This window comes from Dermacentor andersoni, chromosome 10, assembly GCF_023375885.2.
Source record: "Dermacentor andersoni chromosome 10, qqDerAnde1_hic_scaffold, whole genome shotgun sequence".
In the NCBI taxonomy this organism is placed as follows: domain Eukaryota; kingdom Metazoa; phylum Arthropoda; class Arachnida; order Ixodida; family Ixodidae; genus Dermacentor; species Dermacentor andersoni.
In genome coordinates, this window is record NC_092823.1 from 128,696,072 (window position 1) to 128,712,335 (window position 16,264).

Here is a 16,264-nt window from a genome sequence, read left to right on the forward strand (position 1 = left end):
CCACTGCAGGTCGGCCCGGCATTGCACTATCTTTTGGATCGGCCCATGTATGGGGAGTGCTTAACACATGCTTCACCTCCACAGCGATTCGGCCCAGCATTGCACTACCTTTGGGATCGGCTCACGTATGGGGAGTGTTTAGCTTGCTTCACTTCTGCCGTGGATCTGCCCGGTATTGTACTATCTTCGGGATCGACCAACTTAAGGGGAATGCTTAATGCCAGTGTCACCTCCACCCCCGGTCAGCCCAGCATTGCACCATCTTCAGGATTTTTTTCTACACGCAGACACACTAATGGGGAAAGTGGCCCTTGACAGCTTCACTGTAAGAGTCAGCCTCTGTTAACGCATACAGCGAACCGAAAAGCAACAATCACTTTATTTCTGAAGGGCAACACCGTTGATTTGAGCTTCCTTCACCAGACTGTGGGGTTAGGTTCGCAGTTGCATTCTGCAAAGCGGGTCTTTTGGTCAATTTGAAAGCTTAAAATAGCGTTAATGTAGTCAGGAAATATAAAAATGGCAGACAGGAATGTGGAGACTAAAGAGCACATTGCTAGTAGGGATAATGGCTGGGATGCATTTCGTGCATGAGACTTGCAACCTCCACAATTTACTCTGGTTTTTATCGGCACCTGTAATTTTTATGACAAGCACTACATAATGCTGTCACCCAAACATTACAAACAACTAGAAGTCGTGCACTACATCTACTATGCAAAGTGACAAAAGTTGGAGAAAGTAACATTAGGTAATCTGCACAAAACAGTGGCACACAAGTAGAAACATTGTGCTGCTTTGCTTACTGCAAATGGTAGTATTTTCCATATTGCATCTAATTTTGGTCACTTGGTGTCTGCTACCAAAGGCAATGTGCTCCAAGACGCGAAGTGTCCGTGCAGGAAACAGATGTTTTCTGTGTACATACATAATTTAATAGTGAAGAAGGCATGTCATTTGGGCAACATCACTCTGGCTTGCATGAAGTAACCTGACCTCAAGCCAAGCCTCTGTCAGCATGAAAATGCAATAAATGAGACACATGACATGTTTCTCTTACACAACGGATTGCACAAATATTGAGCTTAAAACCACAAGCACGCAACGACAAAGGGGATCTGAAAGAATACGGCACTACTCTGACATAAAGAGTCTCAATTTTCAAGGCCTATACAAGCCTAAAAAAAACATCCTCCAACTATTTCTAGAATGCTTGCTGCTTTGGATATGCATACCGAGAAGGAAATTAAAGAGAAAAACACCTCTCCGCACTACCACTGGCGCCGCAGGGAGGAGTGGCCAAAATAATGGTGGCGGCGCATCCCACGGGGCCAGCACGATGGCATCACCCTCATCAAAGAGTGGAACCACCCTAAGTTGGGGGCATGTGCATAGAGGCAACTTACGCTGGCATCTCTGACTCACCCTTAGCCTTTTGCACCCACTGAAGATAACCTCCTAGATAGGGTGCATGGGAAGCATATGCACTCAGCTGTGTTATAGTCATGCCAACAGGCATGCACTGTCACAGCTAAGCTAGAGAAAGCTGGAGGAAGAGATGCATGCTCTCCTCCCCTAGTGAGTGCTTGATCACGTGATCTCCGACACTGGGTACGCATCAAGCCCAAGTCACCATCCTTCTCACCCTTGACCGCTTACCCTTGCACTCACAGCTGCCAATGCGCGGGGTGCAATCTTATCGCACATGAGAATGACGGCAAAAATCTGCCTGACAGTCAATATCATTTCTATCGCAATAAAACACACTCTTACCTTCACGCATTTCACGGTTGGCACTTCAAACGTTTTCTGTGGATAATAAGAAAACAAACGTATCACCATAGGCAAAAATGGCTCGCAACATTATGTCAGGTTAATTCAGAATGAACTTAAGAACTTGCACACGTTACCTTTGAGGCATCTTCAGTCTGCACAAAGCAATCAGTCTGGAAGAAATTATGTTTGTTACAGATATGGCAAACTGATTCCCAACGCTTAAAATATTAAGACAAGGATAGCAAAGCTGTATAAGTGAGTTCTCACACCCTCAGGTTGAAGTACTAAGGGGTTTCTTTGCTGGCTCGCAGCCTCCACGCAGGTGGAGTTGCAGCACCATGGCATCAGGTTTCACAACTACAGCCGTATTAACAGCTAGGTGAACTACAATGTGGACCCCTTATAAGGCAACGTAGAAAAGAATTGATGGTTTAGTGGTAAAAAAAAAAAACATGCATGTAAGTTGTCCATTCTAATGATATAACGCAACGTAACTTTTAGTTTATAATCATTGATCACTTCATTTCAAATCAAATTCTGGCTTATTATTTATTATTACATTATTTACATTTGATATCGACCACGCCGTTACACGCTGTGCCTCACCGCTGTGTCAAAACCGTTGCGGAACACCACTTGACAGCTTTGCTGTAAAAAGAGCTTTCAAAAATTCACCTTTCCAGTGCCATCTGTCTGCAAGCAACAGTCCACCTGTGACAAATAAATTTTTTGTATAAATTTAGTGGTGCTTCCAGTTTAAACACATGATAATAGCAGTTGATGTTTAAAAATGCAGACTTCTGAGGCAAGATGCTCTCCATAGAGTTTACCAGAAAAAAAAGAGAAATTAAAGGAACAGTAAAGTGCAATACTAAATTAGCAAACAGTGGCAACAAGTTGTTTTAAAGGGACACTAAAGGTTACCAAAAACTCAAGTTAAAGTGGTAGAGCAATGTTCTAGAACGTCTAAGGCGTCAATGTAATCGCGAACAGAGCTTTAGTAACCGAGAAATTGAGGTAAATGCATGACACGATTTGAGACCCCCCAGCGACATTCCGGTACTAGCCCGATGACGAAAGCACTCCTCATAAGTTGTGTTACTAATACTCAACTACTCGTATTAAAAATATCATTTCATTCGATTATAAGACGGGAAAAAATGCTACTTGTCTACGTCTATTCGATTCTAAGAAAAAATAACATTTTGACGTTACCCTTCAGTAATATGGGTGTTCGAAAGGTTTCGTTTTCGCTCGACTCTGCGCGCTCGACTCTGCGCCGCGCACACTTTGGAGTTTCAGCAGTTTCGTTATCGCGTCGTGCTGTGAGGGTTCTGCTGGCTCGCGAAACTTTCATTTGGAACAAGCAGCGAGAATGCCACGTCCATGTGATGTCGTGGGAAGCCCTCGTTGCTTTCCCGCTCCGGAGAGCCGGTGTCGAGGCCGCCGTCGTAGTACGCAACGACGCCGGCAGAGCGAGCCCTCAGCAGCAGGTCGCGCTCGCCGGTGCTCAAATCGCTGAAGTTGAGCCCACCATCGCGAGCCAATCTGTCGGTGTCAGGGTCCATTGTGACGAGCGTCGAAGTTCAGCTTGTGGGCGTCTTGCGCTGGAGTTTGAGGTATAGTAGCGGCGCCTGGTGGCAGTGCGGGAAACGACATCTAGTTCGTGCCAGCTTGGGTCGTATTGAGCCCTGGCTGTGGCGAAGCACGTTTCTAGGCCGAGTTTTGCGTCGATTCGCACTTTTTTATGCCCTGTTGCGAGTGCGAAAAGGCTCGTCACTTCTCACAGACCACGCCGACCACGCTGCGAGCTCGCCGCAGCCTATAGTTTAACGAAAACGGACTCTCCGTGTGCCGCGGGACGTAATTCGTTTCTCTTTCCGCTAGCCACCATACTCCCGCTTTCGCTCTGCTGTCGGCTCTGTCTTGGCTCTGTTTCTGGCCGCGCGTTCGCGTTTTGAAAGTGTCTGCGTTCACCCGGTCGACGGAACGCAGGCGTTAGGTTCACCCAAACGTCACGTCCGGGATGTCGCATTCATTCTTTGTTTTTCGCGTCCGTGATGTCACATCCGTCTTTGGTTTTGGCGGCAGAATGGCAAGCTCAAAGGTGAGCTACGCTCAAACAACTGGTCAAAGATGTGGATCGTTTATTTTTTGGGGCTTGTGCTAGCGTAAGCTATCGTAAGTACTTCACTTTTCCATTCGATGTGCCTCTACTATGCAAAGCTACGCTTTCGGCTGCCTGATACTTCATTTCCAGGTTCCTTACCAGCTTATTTTCCTTGTGACGCATCCCGCGGACCGCCGCACCGATCAGCCAGTGCTACAGTGTACTAGCGCCGAGAACGCATATTAGACGACACTGTTTATCTTAGGTTCCTTCAAACTTCTAAGAGCCTTTTTCACAATCACTTAAACGTAACATTACCTGGTTACGGTGCTGCTACACGGCAGAATGTGTAAATGGCAGATGACCCAAGTGCGGCATGTGCGCGCACTTGTTTAGAGAAAATAAGGAGTATTCATCATTTATCTCGCAATGTAAACGCACATTCCTGACACATGGTTCAGGTCTGCCGTCCGCCGACTAAGGGCGGTAGTGAATGAAGTCGCTAAATGAGTGCTTTGCGGCGTCATTAAACGCGCGGGAAACAGCGTTTGTTTACATAGTAATATGAGCCTTTACATAGCAATATCGCTGCGCTGTCAACAGCCATTCTCTGGTAACCTTTCTCCGCAGCGTAACGCTCGAGTGCTCTATGCAGATGTGACAAAGGTTGTGTGTGCGGTCGGTATTTGTGATTTTCTAGAAAGAAGCTTCATTACAAAGTGCATGATCGGGCTGCGTGGTCGTCCATTCTACTAGAGCGGGACAATCAATAAACGATACAAGCATGGACATACACATGCTGTTGCCAAATAACCCTTAAGGTGGGTCCATTTAATACTGGTGATTTAATCGTGGATGAAGACTGGGATGTTCTCTTTATGCGCTTGCTTCAAAGTAGGATAAATCGTAACTTGGCCAACAAATTTTACTAGTGTTATAAGGTTTTGTGAGAAAGGGTGTTGTGTATGGCTTTGTAACGAGTCATTGTCTCCCATCGCACGTGTATATCCCGGCTGGAAGTTATGTTCATGTGCTCAAGAGTGCTTCAGGAACCCTATTACAGCCACTTGTGAATTCTGGTCCTATGTAAGCATTAAGGGGTTTTAGCACTCATCTTAGTGATCACCTTAGACGTTAATTCTATAGTGTATATTGTTAACTGACAATAAGCTGGGTCTGGTAAGTTTTACATCTTGACACTAAGAACCTGTGGCATGATGAGTTTGCGCAAAAGAACAGTGCAGGTGCCATCATATATACATTCATTGTCATTCACGCACACTATTGGAGGGACTCCAATCTACATTAAGTACAGTGCAATCGGCGCCAGTACCAGTGGTCGCTCAATGTGTGGTTTGGAATTTACGCCAGTGCAATAATCAGTACCATCTTCAATCACGCACTGACTGGACAGCGTTATGTGAACGAAATCCTTGAAGGAGTGGTTGATGAGTTTCTCAGTAAAGTCCCGCTGTCACATCTTCCACTTCTGCTGTATCAGCAAGATGGGCCACCTGCATGCAGCAGCAGCCGAGCACGAAACTGGTTGGGTGCTACTTTTCAAGTAGATTGGAAGGCACGAGCCTGTAAAGAGGCCGGCTAGGTCACCTGACCTCTCCGTTAAGTTTCTTTCTTTGGGGTTATGTGAAAGATTGTGCCGGACGTCAGCTTAGACGGACGTCACATTAGTTCAAGGTAAGGATAACGGATGTCTGCCATAGAATTCCGGCATCGGTCATCAAGAAAGCCACTAAAGGTGTGATAAAATAGACAGTACTGCGTAGCTGCAAAAGGAGACCTATTTGAACACGTCCTCTAGGCTGATGTTCAACGCAGCTTACGAATTAATAGATAGTAAGAGCACACAGTTTTTTTTTTTGTCTGTGTGTGTGTGTGTGCCGACATTCTGATTGCCAGTTCGGCTCATAGAAGTGGTATATTTAATTTCGTGAACGCATTGGTTTTGCCTTTTCTCTACAAGTTGGTCGCTTTCCAGTGTGTTTATTTCGCTTTTATTTGTTGACACGAACCTGTTTTTGCAGCACGTGTACACTTTCATGAAAAATAAAACGCTCACTTTATATTGGCTTTGGTCCGAAGCAAGTTTCTGGTGTGAAATATAACTTCGCCCGCACTCTTTCGATGCGGTGCGAGCAAAGTCTGGATTTTGAAACATTCTGTGCCTATTACATTGCTCTTCACATTTCGTGGGTGGTCAGAGCTGCACTTTGGCTGCGTTATCAAGGTGCTTTTGTTATCATTTATCAGTCGGCCTTGAGAGAGGGATAATAAGTGTGACGTAGAGAGAAAGGAGAAGCTGCGAAACCTGCTGTTGGGGCTCCTTCCGTACCATTATCAAGGTGGTGCGCTGTCTCTTCGGGTTTGCGATAGGCAATGCAGTTACTTTCAATCAGCTTATTTGAGGGCACTGCTTTATGATGCGGGTGAGAGTTCACTCACATGGTATTTTTCATAGTTCGTGAGGTTATTTTCCAGTCGGTAAAATTGTACGCAATTAGTATGTCGCTGAAAACACTGCAGTTAGATGTCATTTTGGGATGCCAACAAATGCCTCATTGACACTTTGAAAATTATGAGAGTACTTCTCGAGTTAGATAATTGTAATTACCAAATTAAATCTCAGTAACGAAAGAATTACTGGCTACTACTCCACTTTACTGGAAACAATATGCACTAGGTTTTCTTCAAGTAACGGAACTGTTTTTTTTTTTTTTTTTTTTTTAATCTTAGTGCATGATAGCTGTGGAACACTCTCTCTCTTCATCCCTATACCCCGTTTTCCAGTGCAGGGTAGAAAAACGGACATGCGTCTGGTTAACCTCTCTGCCTTTCCTCTCTTCTATTTCTCTCTCTCTATAATTCACTCAGTAACCATAATGAGGCCAAGCCAGATTTACTCGAAATCAGAATCGACAGCAGTCATGTGCGGCAGCACTTATGCTCGGACTAGCAGAAAAAAAAAAGAGGCTGCAGTTTTGCAGAAAGGCGAAGCAGTGTTAGTGATAGCCAAGTATGCGACAATTACACGAAGGAAGATTACACCAGCAAGGGGACTCAGGCTGTGAAATTGAACTGTCTCCTACTATGAGGTCTTGTATATACTTAGCGCCGTTACTTCAGTGCTCAAGTCTTCGAGGTCAAACGAAGTTTCTTGAAGTGCAAGAAATATATATATATATATGTATCGTAAGGAACCGCTTTATTCCAGCCAAGCTCGGACTACTACCTCGAGGATTAAACTGTGCTGCTAGTGATGATATATGCAGATGAAAAAGATGTGCAGATGATGAAGTTGAAAGTCAGGCATGTGTTGTGCCCATGCTAATTCTCTCTCGCTGTGGAAGCGGCCGCCTGGCTGCGCGTAAGTACTATAAAATGCGTCAAGTATTTGGTTTTAAGCGGGAGACATGCACTATCTCTGTGCCACAGCAACGGGAATCGGGTGGCGTTCTAACAAGCGAGACATGGTAATTGACAGGTGATGTCTGCTCAACGACCGCGGAAAGTCGAATAAAACACCAGAAATTTTTTGCATAAGCCAGGAACGCACACAGGAGTCCAAAGAACTTCGTCACCAGGAGAAAAAGTCACAGCACAGTGGGTCGAGTCGTAACGAAACTTGCGAGCGTCCTGGGAGACGCCTGTGTTAAGCGGGGCGAGGCGACTGCACTCCGCGAGGCGAGACACAAACTGTTCCAAGAAAGGAACTGATGGGGGTACAGGAGTCGAAAGGAATGATACATCAAGAATGAAACTTGGTGAACAGCCATAGATGAAGAAAGAATGTTAAAAGCCAGTAGTACGTTGCGTAGCCATGTTATAGGCGAATGTCATGAACGGCAGGATTGCATCCCCGTTCGTGTGGCCAGGGCGGATGTACATCGCAATCATGTCAAAGAGGGTATGGTGAAAACACTCCGTCAAGCTGTTGGTCTGCGGATGGTAACTGGAAGTCGTCTTGCGAATTGTGTTAGAGGCGCACAGAACTTCGGTAAGGATAGAAGAGAGGAAGACTGCTGCGGTCACTGAGGAGAACGCGCGGAGCGCTGCGGTGTAAGATAATGTTGTGTAGAAAGAAATCGGCGACTTCAGCAGCAGTCCCGGATTGTAGAGATGCTGTCTCCGCATAGCGTGTTGGATGGTCTATGGCCGTTATAATCCAACGATTGCCATGTAAGGTCGTGGGAAGAGGACCGTACAAGTCTATTCCAACTACTTCAAAAGGCGAAGCGGGACAAGGCAGAGGTTGTAAAGAGCCAGAAGGAGCTGTTGGTCGTTTGCGGCTTTGACAATGAACGCAGGGTGCAGCGACTTCATATTCTGTTGTAAGTCTTGTGGTAGCCTAGATGAACAGTCGTCGCATGATCGTGAAAGGCTTCAAGCACCTCACATTGCAGAGAACATGGTATGACCGCGACCCATTTGTTGCCATCGATGTGATAAATGTTGCGATGTAAAACCTCATTGTGCAGCTTGAATTGATTAAGTTGTCGACGAAGTCAGGCGTTTGGAGGTGACGAAGAATCTTCCATGTGTTGGAGAATAGTTCAGCAGTATGGGTCGATGCGTTGGTGGGACACAAGGACAGATGGGCTGTCGTGTCTTAGCCATTCGAGGGTTACAATGGGTAAAGCCAATGAAGAGGACTCGGGACGTACAGAATCACGGAGAGGTTATGGTGAATCGTCATGATTCTTCAGAGGGTAGCAAGAGAGAGCATTGGTGTCTTGATGCTTCTTTGCAGCCCTGTAGGTGACATTGAAATCGTACTCCTGTAGGTGAAGCACACAGCAACCCAGGTGACCTGATAAATTCTTTAGCAATGAAAGCCAGCACAGTGTGTTATGGTCGGTAACAACTGTGAAATGGCGGCCATGAAGATATGGGCGAAATTTTTGCACTGCCCAACAGCAAGGCACTCCTGCTTGGTTATGGTGTAGTAATTCTCTGCACTGGTTAGTGCACGACTAGCATAAGTAATTACTCGTTCGCGGAATGTGTTGTCACATTGCAGTAGAATGGCACCGAGACTGACTGCTAGCGTCGGTGTGAAAGATGGTGGGCGTGGTCGGATCAAAGTGGCACAGTACTGGGTCTGACGTCAGGGCATGTTGCAAAAGCAGGAAAGCATGTTCACATTCGTCGGACGAAACAAAGGGCGCATTACTGGCGAGGAGTTGATGGAGCGGGGACGTAAGCGTAGCGAAGTTGCGTATGAAGTGCCGGAAGAAGCAAGTCCAAGAAAACTGTGAATGTCTTTTTGACGCAGTGGACACAAAATTCGAGGATGGCAGTAAGCTTCTCGGGGTCCGGTCGAATACCTTCTTTGCTGACTATGTGCCCCAGAACTTTGATGGCCTTGCTGGCGAAACTGCATTTGTGTGTGTGTGTGTGTGTGTGTGTGTGTGTGTGTGTGTGTGTGTGTGTGTGTGTGTGTGTGTGTGTGTGTGTGTGTGTGTGTGTGTGTGTGTGTGTGTGTGTGTGTGTGTGTGTGTGTGTGTGTGTGTGTGTGTGTGTGTGTGTGTGTGTGTGTGTGTGTGTGTGTGTGTGTGTGTGTGTGTGTGTGTGTGTGTGTGTGTGTGTGTGTGTGTGTGTGTGTGTGTGTGTGTGTGTGTGTGTGTGTGTGTGTGTGTGTGTGTGTGTGTGTGTGTGTGTGTGTGTGTGTGTGTGTGTGTGTGTGTGTGTGTGTGTGTGTGTGTGTGTGTGTGTGTGTGTGTGTGTGTGTGTGTGTGTGTGTGTGTGTGTGTGTGTGTGTGTGTGTGTGTGTGTGTGTGTGTGTGTGTGTGTGTGTGTGTGTGTGTGTGTGTGTGTGTGTGTGTGTGTGTGTGTGTGTGTGTGTGTGTGTGTTGCGTGTGTTGCGTGTGTTGAGCTGCAAACCAGCACTTTCAAGAGAGGCAAGGACTTCATCAAGACGTTGCAAATGTTGTGAGAACATGGTTGAAAACGCAATGTCGTCGAGATAGCACAGACAGGTTTTCCATTTCAAGCCACACAAGACTTATCGATCATGCGTTCGAATGTGTCAGGCACATTGCAGAGTCCAAAAGGCATCACACTGAACTCGTAGAGCCCATCAGGAGTAGCAAATGTCGTTTTTTCTTTGTCGGATTTGTACATCGGTATTTGCCAGTAGCCTGGTCTAAAGTCAAGGCTAGAAAATTATTCAGCACCGTGGAGTGAATCTAGTGCATCATCCATCCATGACACAGGGTAAACATCTTTGCGCACGATTTTGTTCAGCGCACGGTAATAGACGCAAGAACACACTGAGCTGTCTTCGTGACAATTGCAACGACATGAGTGTCAACAGCTCAAGTGACAGTTGATCCACGAGGCAACAGTTGGGGTTCGAGAGTTTGGTTTATTGCAGTAAGCAATGCCGACCCCTCAGAGAAGCGAATAAGGCCAGGAGTAATCAGAATTGCTCGAGATAGGGTATGGTCATAGGGTAGAATGAGTACGCCGCCATCCACAATGTTACAGGAGTTGACACCTATAATCTCTCCTCTAGGTGGCCAAAGAACGTAATCGGAAGAGGTGACGAGACGAATGCATTCTTCGTGGTTAGGAAAAGAATTGCCAGTGGCATCCAGTTGTGTGAGGCGCTGACGACAAGAGATAGAAGCAGACGCCAAAGAAGTCCCACCCCAAGATGAGTTCATGGGTCACTCACGAAATACCGCAAAAACAATGTGGTGAAGAATTTAGTCTATGGACACACGAACAGTACACGGTGCGATTGGACGAATAATAACGTTGGCTGCTGCACAAAGAGAAAGGCCGGAGTAAGGCAATTCTTGTGTTTTATAGAGTCCCGAACAGTTACATGGCAATAATCGCCAAGCGTCTTGTAACATGGAGCCACCTCAGAATTGCACCAAACAAAGATGATGGATGCAGCCAGTCTTGCCAGATAACTACATTTTGACTATTCTGTATTGTTTGCATTTATTGTGCAAAAGGAATTCTCGCAGAGAGTTTTATCTTCAGTGGCCTTCAGTTGACGTCATCTGCTACAACTAGCACATAAGTTAACTCCATAGCACCACTAGGATGGAGACATTGTGTCGTGGGATGCTTCCTTAAAAGTGGACAAGAAGATTCTAAAGGAAAAGTGTGAGATGGTCACAGTAATAACCAAGGCATTTGGCATGGGAATGACCCAGCTATGAAGGTATTATCAGATGTGGACAAGCATACAATACTAAATGGCGCCTTGCACGAGTCCCAAGTGTCAAATGTAATGAGTATTGTGCATTGAAAGGGCCAAAAATGTTTTGTACATGCAAGGGAACACTATGGGCATTTGATAGCAGTTGCTTAGATGTACTACATTTAAGGGAACCAAACGAATTCCCTTAGACATAAGCATGCAGCAAATTCAAGGACTAGATGAAGCTTCAAAGAAACTGCATTTCATGTAGGATAGGTGTGAATGACCTTTGTGCATGAGATCAGTGACAAAAACACTAAATGAATGCAGTACAGTGTCTGTATCATATCTTGTGCAGACCAAACTAGCCTGGAGTTTCAGCATTCCTTGTCAGTACATTTAAATAGGCACAACATTGTTCAAAGTGCAATATTCTTCTACAAAACATAATATGCAAGATGTAGCATGCTAACTCTCGTGGCTCAACAACTACTGAACCGAAACCTCAATGAGCAGTGAAGCGTCCTTGTAATTTTCATCGTAACCATACTTTTGCTCTTGAAAGTGAACCTCTTTAGTGAATTTGCTTGTGTATTAATTTTTCTTTAGGCAAGTATTTTTTATACATGTTAATGTCTCAATCCTGCTTTCTCTTTCCGGAGCTAAAACAAAATGCCTCTTATTTCAATTTGATCTTTTGACCTAGGAAGCCATCATCTGGTGCTGTGTACAGCAAGCACATGCTTCGGGCAAGGAGGGAGCCAGCACCATATCTACATCAGCAAGAACCTCGGTGCTCAAAATAAACATTTTCTGTGCAAATACCTGTCTTTTTATACTTCCAGCATGAATTAATAAGTTTTTTTTGTCTTCACATGCAGGAAGGTTTATAGGAATAAATAGTGACTGTTGAATGCCCAGGAAAAGCCTTGAAGCCATTCTACTTGTACAGTGATAAAGTACATGTGTACTTGAACTTGATAGTACAGAAACGAAAGGCAAAGTAACAGGCAAAATGCTCGGGGCAGCAGTCGTATAAATGGTAGATGAACACAGCTAATTGTGCTGTCCAGTTTCATTCAGTTTGACGAAGTGTTGCAAGAATTGCCTTCAATATAAATCATTCAGTTTAGCCAGCTAAAGTCGAACTCGTACAAACTTTGGAATGTCTGCTGAGAATATTAGCATACATGGTATGTGTGCATCCTTCAGCAGCACTACAAGCCCAATAAGGTTTTTGCGTTACTGTCCCCCCTCCCTTGGGGTTATTGCAGTGTCTACTTCAAGTGCTTGAGGGTATAATGGAGAATGACTCCAATTTGCTATAAATATGTGCAGTGTTGATGCAGAAATGAGAAGGCTATATAAATATGCAGGACAAGAGCTGGTAGGCCTGGTTATAAGCATGAATAAGAAATTTATAGATCAAAGGCAATATGAATACAATATGTTAAATGACATCCATATGTGGGAACTGCCCACATGAAAGGAAAGAAAGTGCAATGCTTGCAACCTACCAACACAAACATCAGTCGGGAAGGATTCTGTGAGGATCCACTAAGTGGACTATTTCAGCACACACTGATTAGGTAGAGCTATAAGCTGGTAGAGCAAGCGGCAATCGTCACCGTGGGCTCTCGTGCTCTATTCATTCAGCGTGTACTGGAATGGACAGTCCACTTAGTCAACACTTACAGACTAGCCCCCTAGGGCTGTGGAAGGAAGGAAGGAAGGAAGGAAAACTTTATTTGGTCCTGCAAGTAGTGATAATTAATCACTAAGCGGGCCGCTCCCACGTCGGGATCGGAAGGCCAAGCCTCACGGCCACATCGTGAGCCTGCTGGATGAACCTGGATGACCTGGATGAACAATTCTAGGGCTGTGGAAGCACGCAGTATATTAAGCTTAAGTCTGTGTGGAGTGCTACCTCCTGCTTATGTGGCAAGTCCTCCTGTTTACCTGTTCCTTTCAACTGAGAGCTGAGCACCGCCTAGGTTAAGTCAGAAAAAGCAACCAGCGTCCATAGAATTCAAACTATTACTATTTGCCCTATAAAAGGGGACAGTGAAGCCTAAAATGACACTTGACTTGGGCCATATTTTTCGCAATATGCCCGAGAATATTGGGATTTCCCATCAATTTTACCCTTCCTACATCACATAGTGAACAACGTGAAAACTTAACACTGTTGCGCAGAGCGATGAAGGGTCAGGATTTGAGCGAGAAAACAACATGACACCTGAGCGCAAACTACGAACTGGTTTACTTTTCTGCAAGTGAAGCGTACATAAAGCCTACACGCATGCACAGGAGTCCTCTTCCCGGTCTACCTACACCCTCTATTGTCAGCGATTATGCTAATCTCTTTATTGCTGAGTGAAATAGACGGCGGGCTGACACATGAGCCCTGTGGGTCCACCTTGAGGTTGTATGCTTCCACGACTTCTCTTTTCCTTTGGTTCCTACTTTTCAGCAGAATCATTGTCTTGTGATAATCACCAGTTGATAGTTTGTGCTCAGGTGTCGTGTGTTGTTTCCTCACTCAAGTCCTGTCCCTTCTTCACTCCGCACAACAGTGTTAAGTATGTCGAACCAACTAGCCCACTGCACAATTTTCCTGAACTTGAAAACAATTGTAAACTAAAGTCCGTGAGAAACGAAGTGTTCTGTCATGACATGCAGATTTATGCATGATCACTTTGCTATATAAAGATACAATTTTAGCCAATGTTAACGAAGAGCTTCACTTTTGGAGTTCACTTAAATAATGTCTGTGATGCAATGTGACAGTACGAGGTCCTGGAGATGCTACTGTGGAGATATGTCAACATTGAGCCTATTCCTGTTTAATCTATGGATAGATGCCTTCATGAAGAGTTGGAGAAACTGCACAATACAATGTTTTATATCACATGTAATAATTATGCTGTGATAAAGTGTACAGGCTGAGCTTAATGTTTTAGAAAAGCTCAAGAAAAGGCTCCAGAATAGGTATGATGATAGGTATGAATAGGTATGATGCAACCTTTTATTTGGCTCTCTTCATAGTGAAGTCTAGACGCATCACCTCAGCCACACTTAAAAAATCTGTGGGCTCGTACTGCCCATGCCTTTACTGCACAAGTTGCCTTGGTGCTCCCAGTCTTGACAGGTAACACTTAAGCACCCTCTCATGCACATGTTTGTTCCAAAGCTACAGTTGCTAACTAAAGTAACTCCCACATGCGATTCTGTAACTCTAGACCTAACTGCAAAAACGCATGCATTACTACGAGTTTGGCATAGAGTCCACATGAAATGTGCACAACTTCAAATTTCGCATAGGCAACAGATAACTGGTAACCTGTTAGAGTAACAAAATGGATGCCAAGGAAAATTCACCCAAAGCCTTAGGCAGGAAAATGAGGTGTTGTGATGAGATAAATAGCAATCACATTTGATCGACTGACTAAAAGCTGGAAGGGGTATTGCATTTGACATGATTGAAATGAGCTGCAGCATGGCATGGTAACTGTGGCAGCCTTTACAATGCCATGCTCTCTGAATTACACTTATGTGTATCCATATGCTGCAGCGACCAACTGTTTTTATTCAAGAAAGCCAGGTTTGTGGTTCAGCACACATCATACGCTGGCAAACTCACTGATTAGTCAACTCCCTCAGATCATCCCATGAGTCTGAGTGAGCCCAGCTGAGCAGTATTTTGGTGAGTTTGAGCCCGAGTGAGCTCGGCTGAGTAGTATATTCTTATGAGTTCAAGTGAGCAGCTAAGTATAATTTTGGCGAGTCTAAATAGTGAGTTCCGATTATTTTGCCAACATATATATGGTCCGTGTACTTTCGAAATTCAGGTATGACACTTGCGCATAGGTTGGAAATTAAGCTTCTCGCCAAGTGACTACTGCAGAAATGATCATAGAGCTAGAGAAGAACGATACGCCTTAATCATGCAGCGTGCCGCGCGGGATCCGTGGTGTGCAGCGTGCCAGTGGATGGGTGCGTGTTTGGGAAATTAGGGGGTTTCGACCCATCCACAGATAATTTCCATAATACCTTTCTCCATAGTGTATTATTGCGATAGCAATTTTTGGACACCCTAAGCGAATTTTCGCCATCGCCCTGATGTTTGGTTTAAAGTCCAAGTGTGACAAAAATTATAGTGCCCCGTTGCATCCCACGTGCTGGGGTTAATTGCGAATGAAAGGGTGCGAGGGTGAGCCGAGAAGGATGGCAGCTTTATGCGCGCTGTCCACGTCCCGTGATCAAGCGCGCGCTAGGGTAGGAGAGCGCGCGACGTCTCTTGCCCGGCCGTGCCCGTGCATACGGCTGTCCGCGCGCAGCAGAGTGCATATACACGGCCCGCGCGTGCCACATTTTTTAAAAGTAATTTGCGGCCGGTGTAAAGGCCGCAAGCCGACGTGGCTGCTGGTTTCACGAGTGTTGGAAGTAGCGTTATTCAAGTTTCGGACGAAACTTAGAGAACAGTGACTTAAAACAGTGAATTCCTTAGAGGGGCCAAAATTTTGGGGCGCATGAGCGGCACGTATAGTAGAATGCAGTGTTCCATTGTAAAAAAATTTTTGATGTAACAAAGTAGAGTGCTGAGTGTTACGTCTTTGTTACATCAAGGTTCAACAAAAATTAAGCGCTGGAAATCAGCGCTGGGCGCATATGCAACTGGATCCACACTGAAAACATTTGAGAAAACATTTTTTAAAAAATACTCTGTACATTTGTATAAATCCCTACCTGCAGATATTCCTCTGGTTTAGCCTAATTATGTGCTGCCTACTTAATTTACTGACGCAGCACACGTATCATTCCGAAATTTGCTTTTAGAAAATGCACTGAGTTATTGAATTTCGCGAACAGAAACAAAATTGCAACTTCCAATATAGCGTGCTTCCTAGGCTATTAAATAGCTACAATGTTCAAGGAACGTACTGTTTCCATCAGTGGCTTACTCATGCAGTAAGATGTACTGCTCCTACACCTTGTAATAAAAAGCATATGCATCGACACATAGCAGCTGATATTCTTGCTTATTTTCTCATCACAGAGGTAGATGGGGCACATGAACCTATATGCTCACACAAATCAACGTGACCAACTACTGTGGAGACATGGCAACGAATTCTTTGTTTACCTTGTACACCACAAGTGCGAGGTTTGCGCATTCATTTGACTTCATGAAACCCTATTTA

General features: G+C 45.0%; 1 protein-coding gene and 1 long non-coding RNA gene across 5 annotated transcripts in view; one reads left to right on the forward strand and one right to left on the reverse strand.

The window, feature by feature from the left end:
- Positions 1-16,264, reverse strand: part of LOC126545019 (uncharacterized) — a 56,395-nt gene that overhangs the window by 18,080 nt on the left and 22,051 nt on the right. For 2 of the 3 annotated variants that reach the window (XM_055078125.1, XM_055078124.2), the window contains exons 3-5: positions 2,452-2,487; positions 1,911-1,946; positions 1,774-1,809 (exon numbers count right to left, since the gene is read on the reverse strand). In XM_055078125.1, coding sequence (XP_054934100.1) covers positions 1,774-1,809; positions 1,911-1,946; positions 2,452-2,487 — 108 coding nt within the window. Of the gene's footprint in view, positions 1-806; positions 917-1,773; positions 1,810-1,910; positions 1,947-2,451; positions 2,488-16,264 lie in introns of all 3 variants that reach the window. The other variant, XR_008615125.2, reaches the window with a different exon arrangement.
- On the forward strand, positions 3,736-11,882 carry LOC129388090 (uncharacterized). 2 transcript variants are annotated; one of them, XR_008615132.1, is made up of 2 exons: positions 3,736-3,883; positions 10,419-11,882. It is a non-coding gene; the product is annotated as an uncharacterized lncRNA (long non-coding RNA). The 2 variants fall into 2 exon arrangements; XR_008615131.1 differs by having other exon boundaries at positions 3,869-3,957.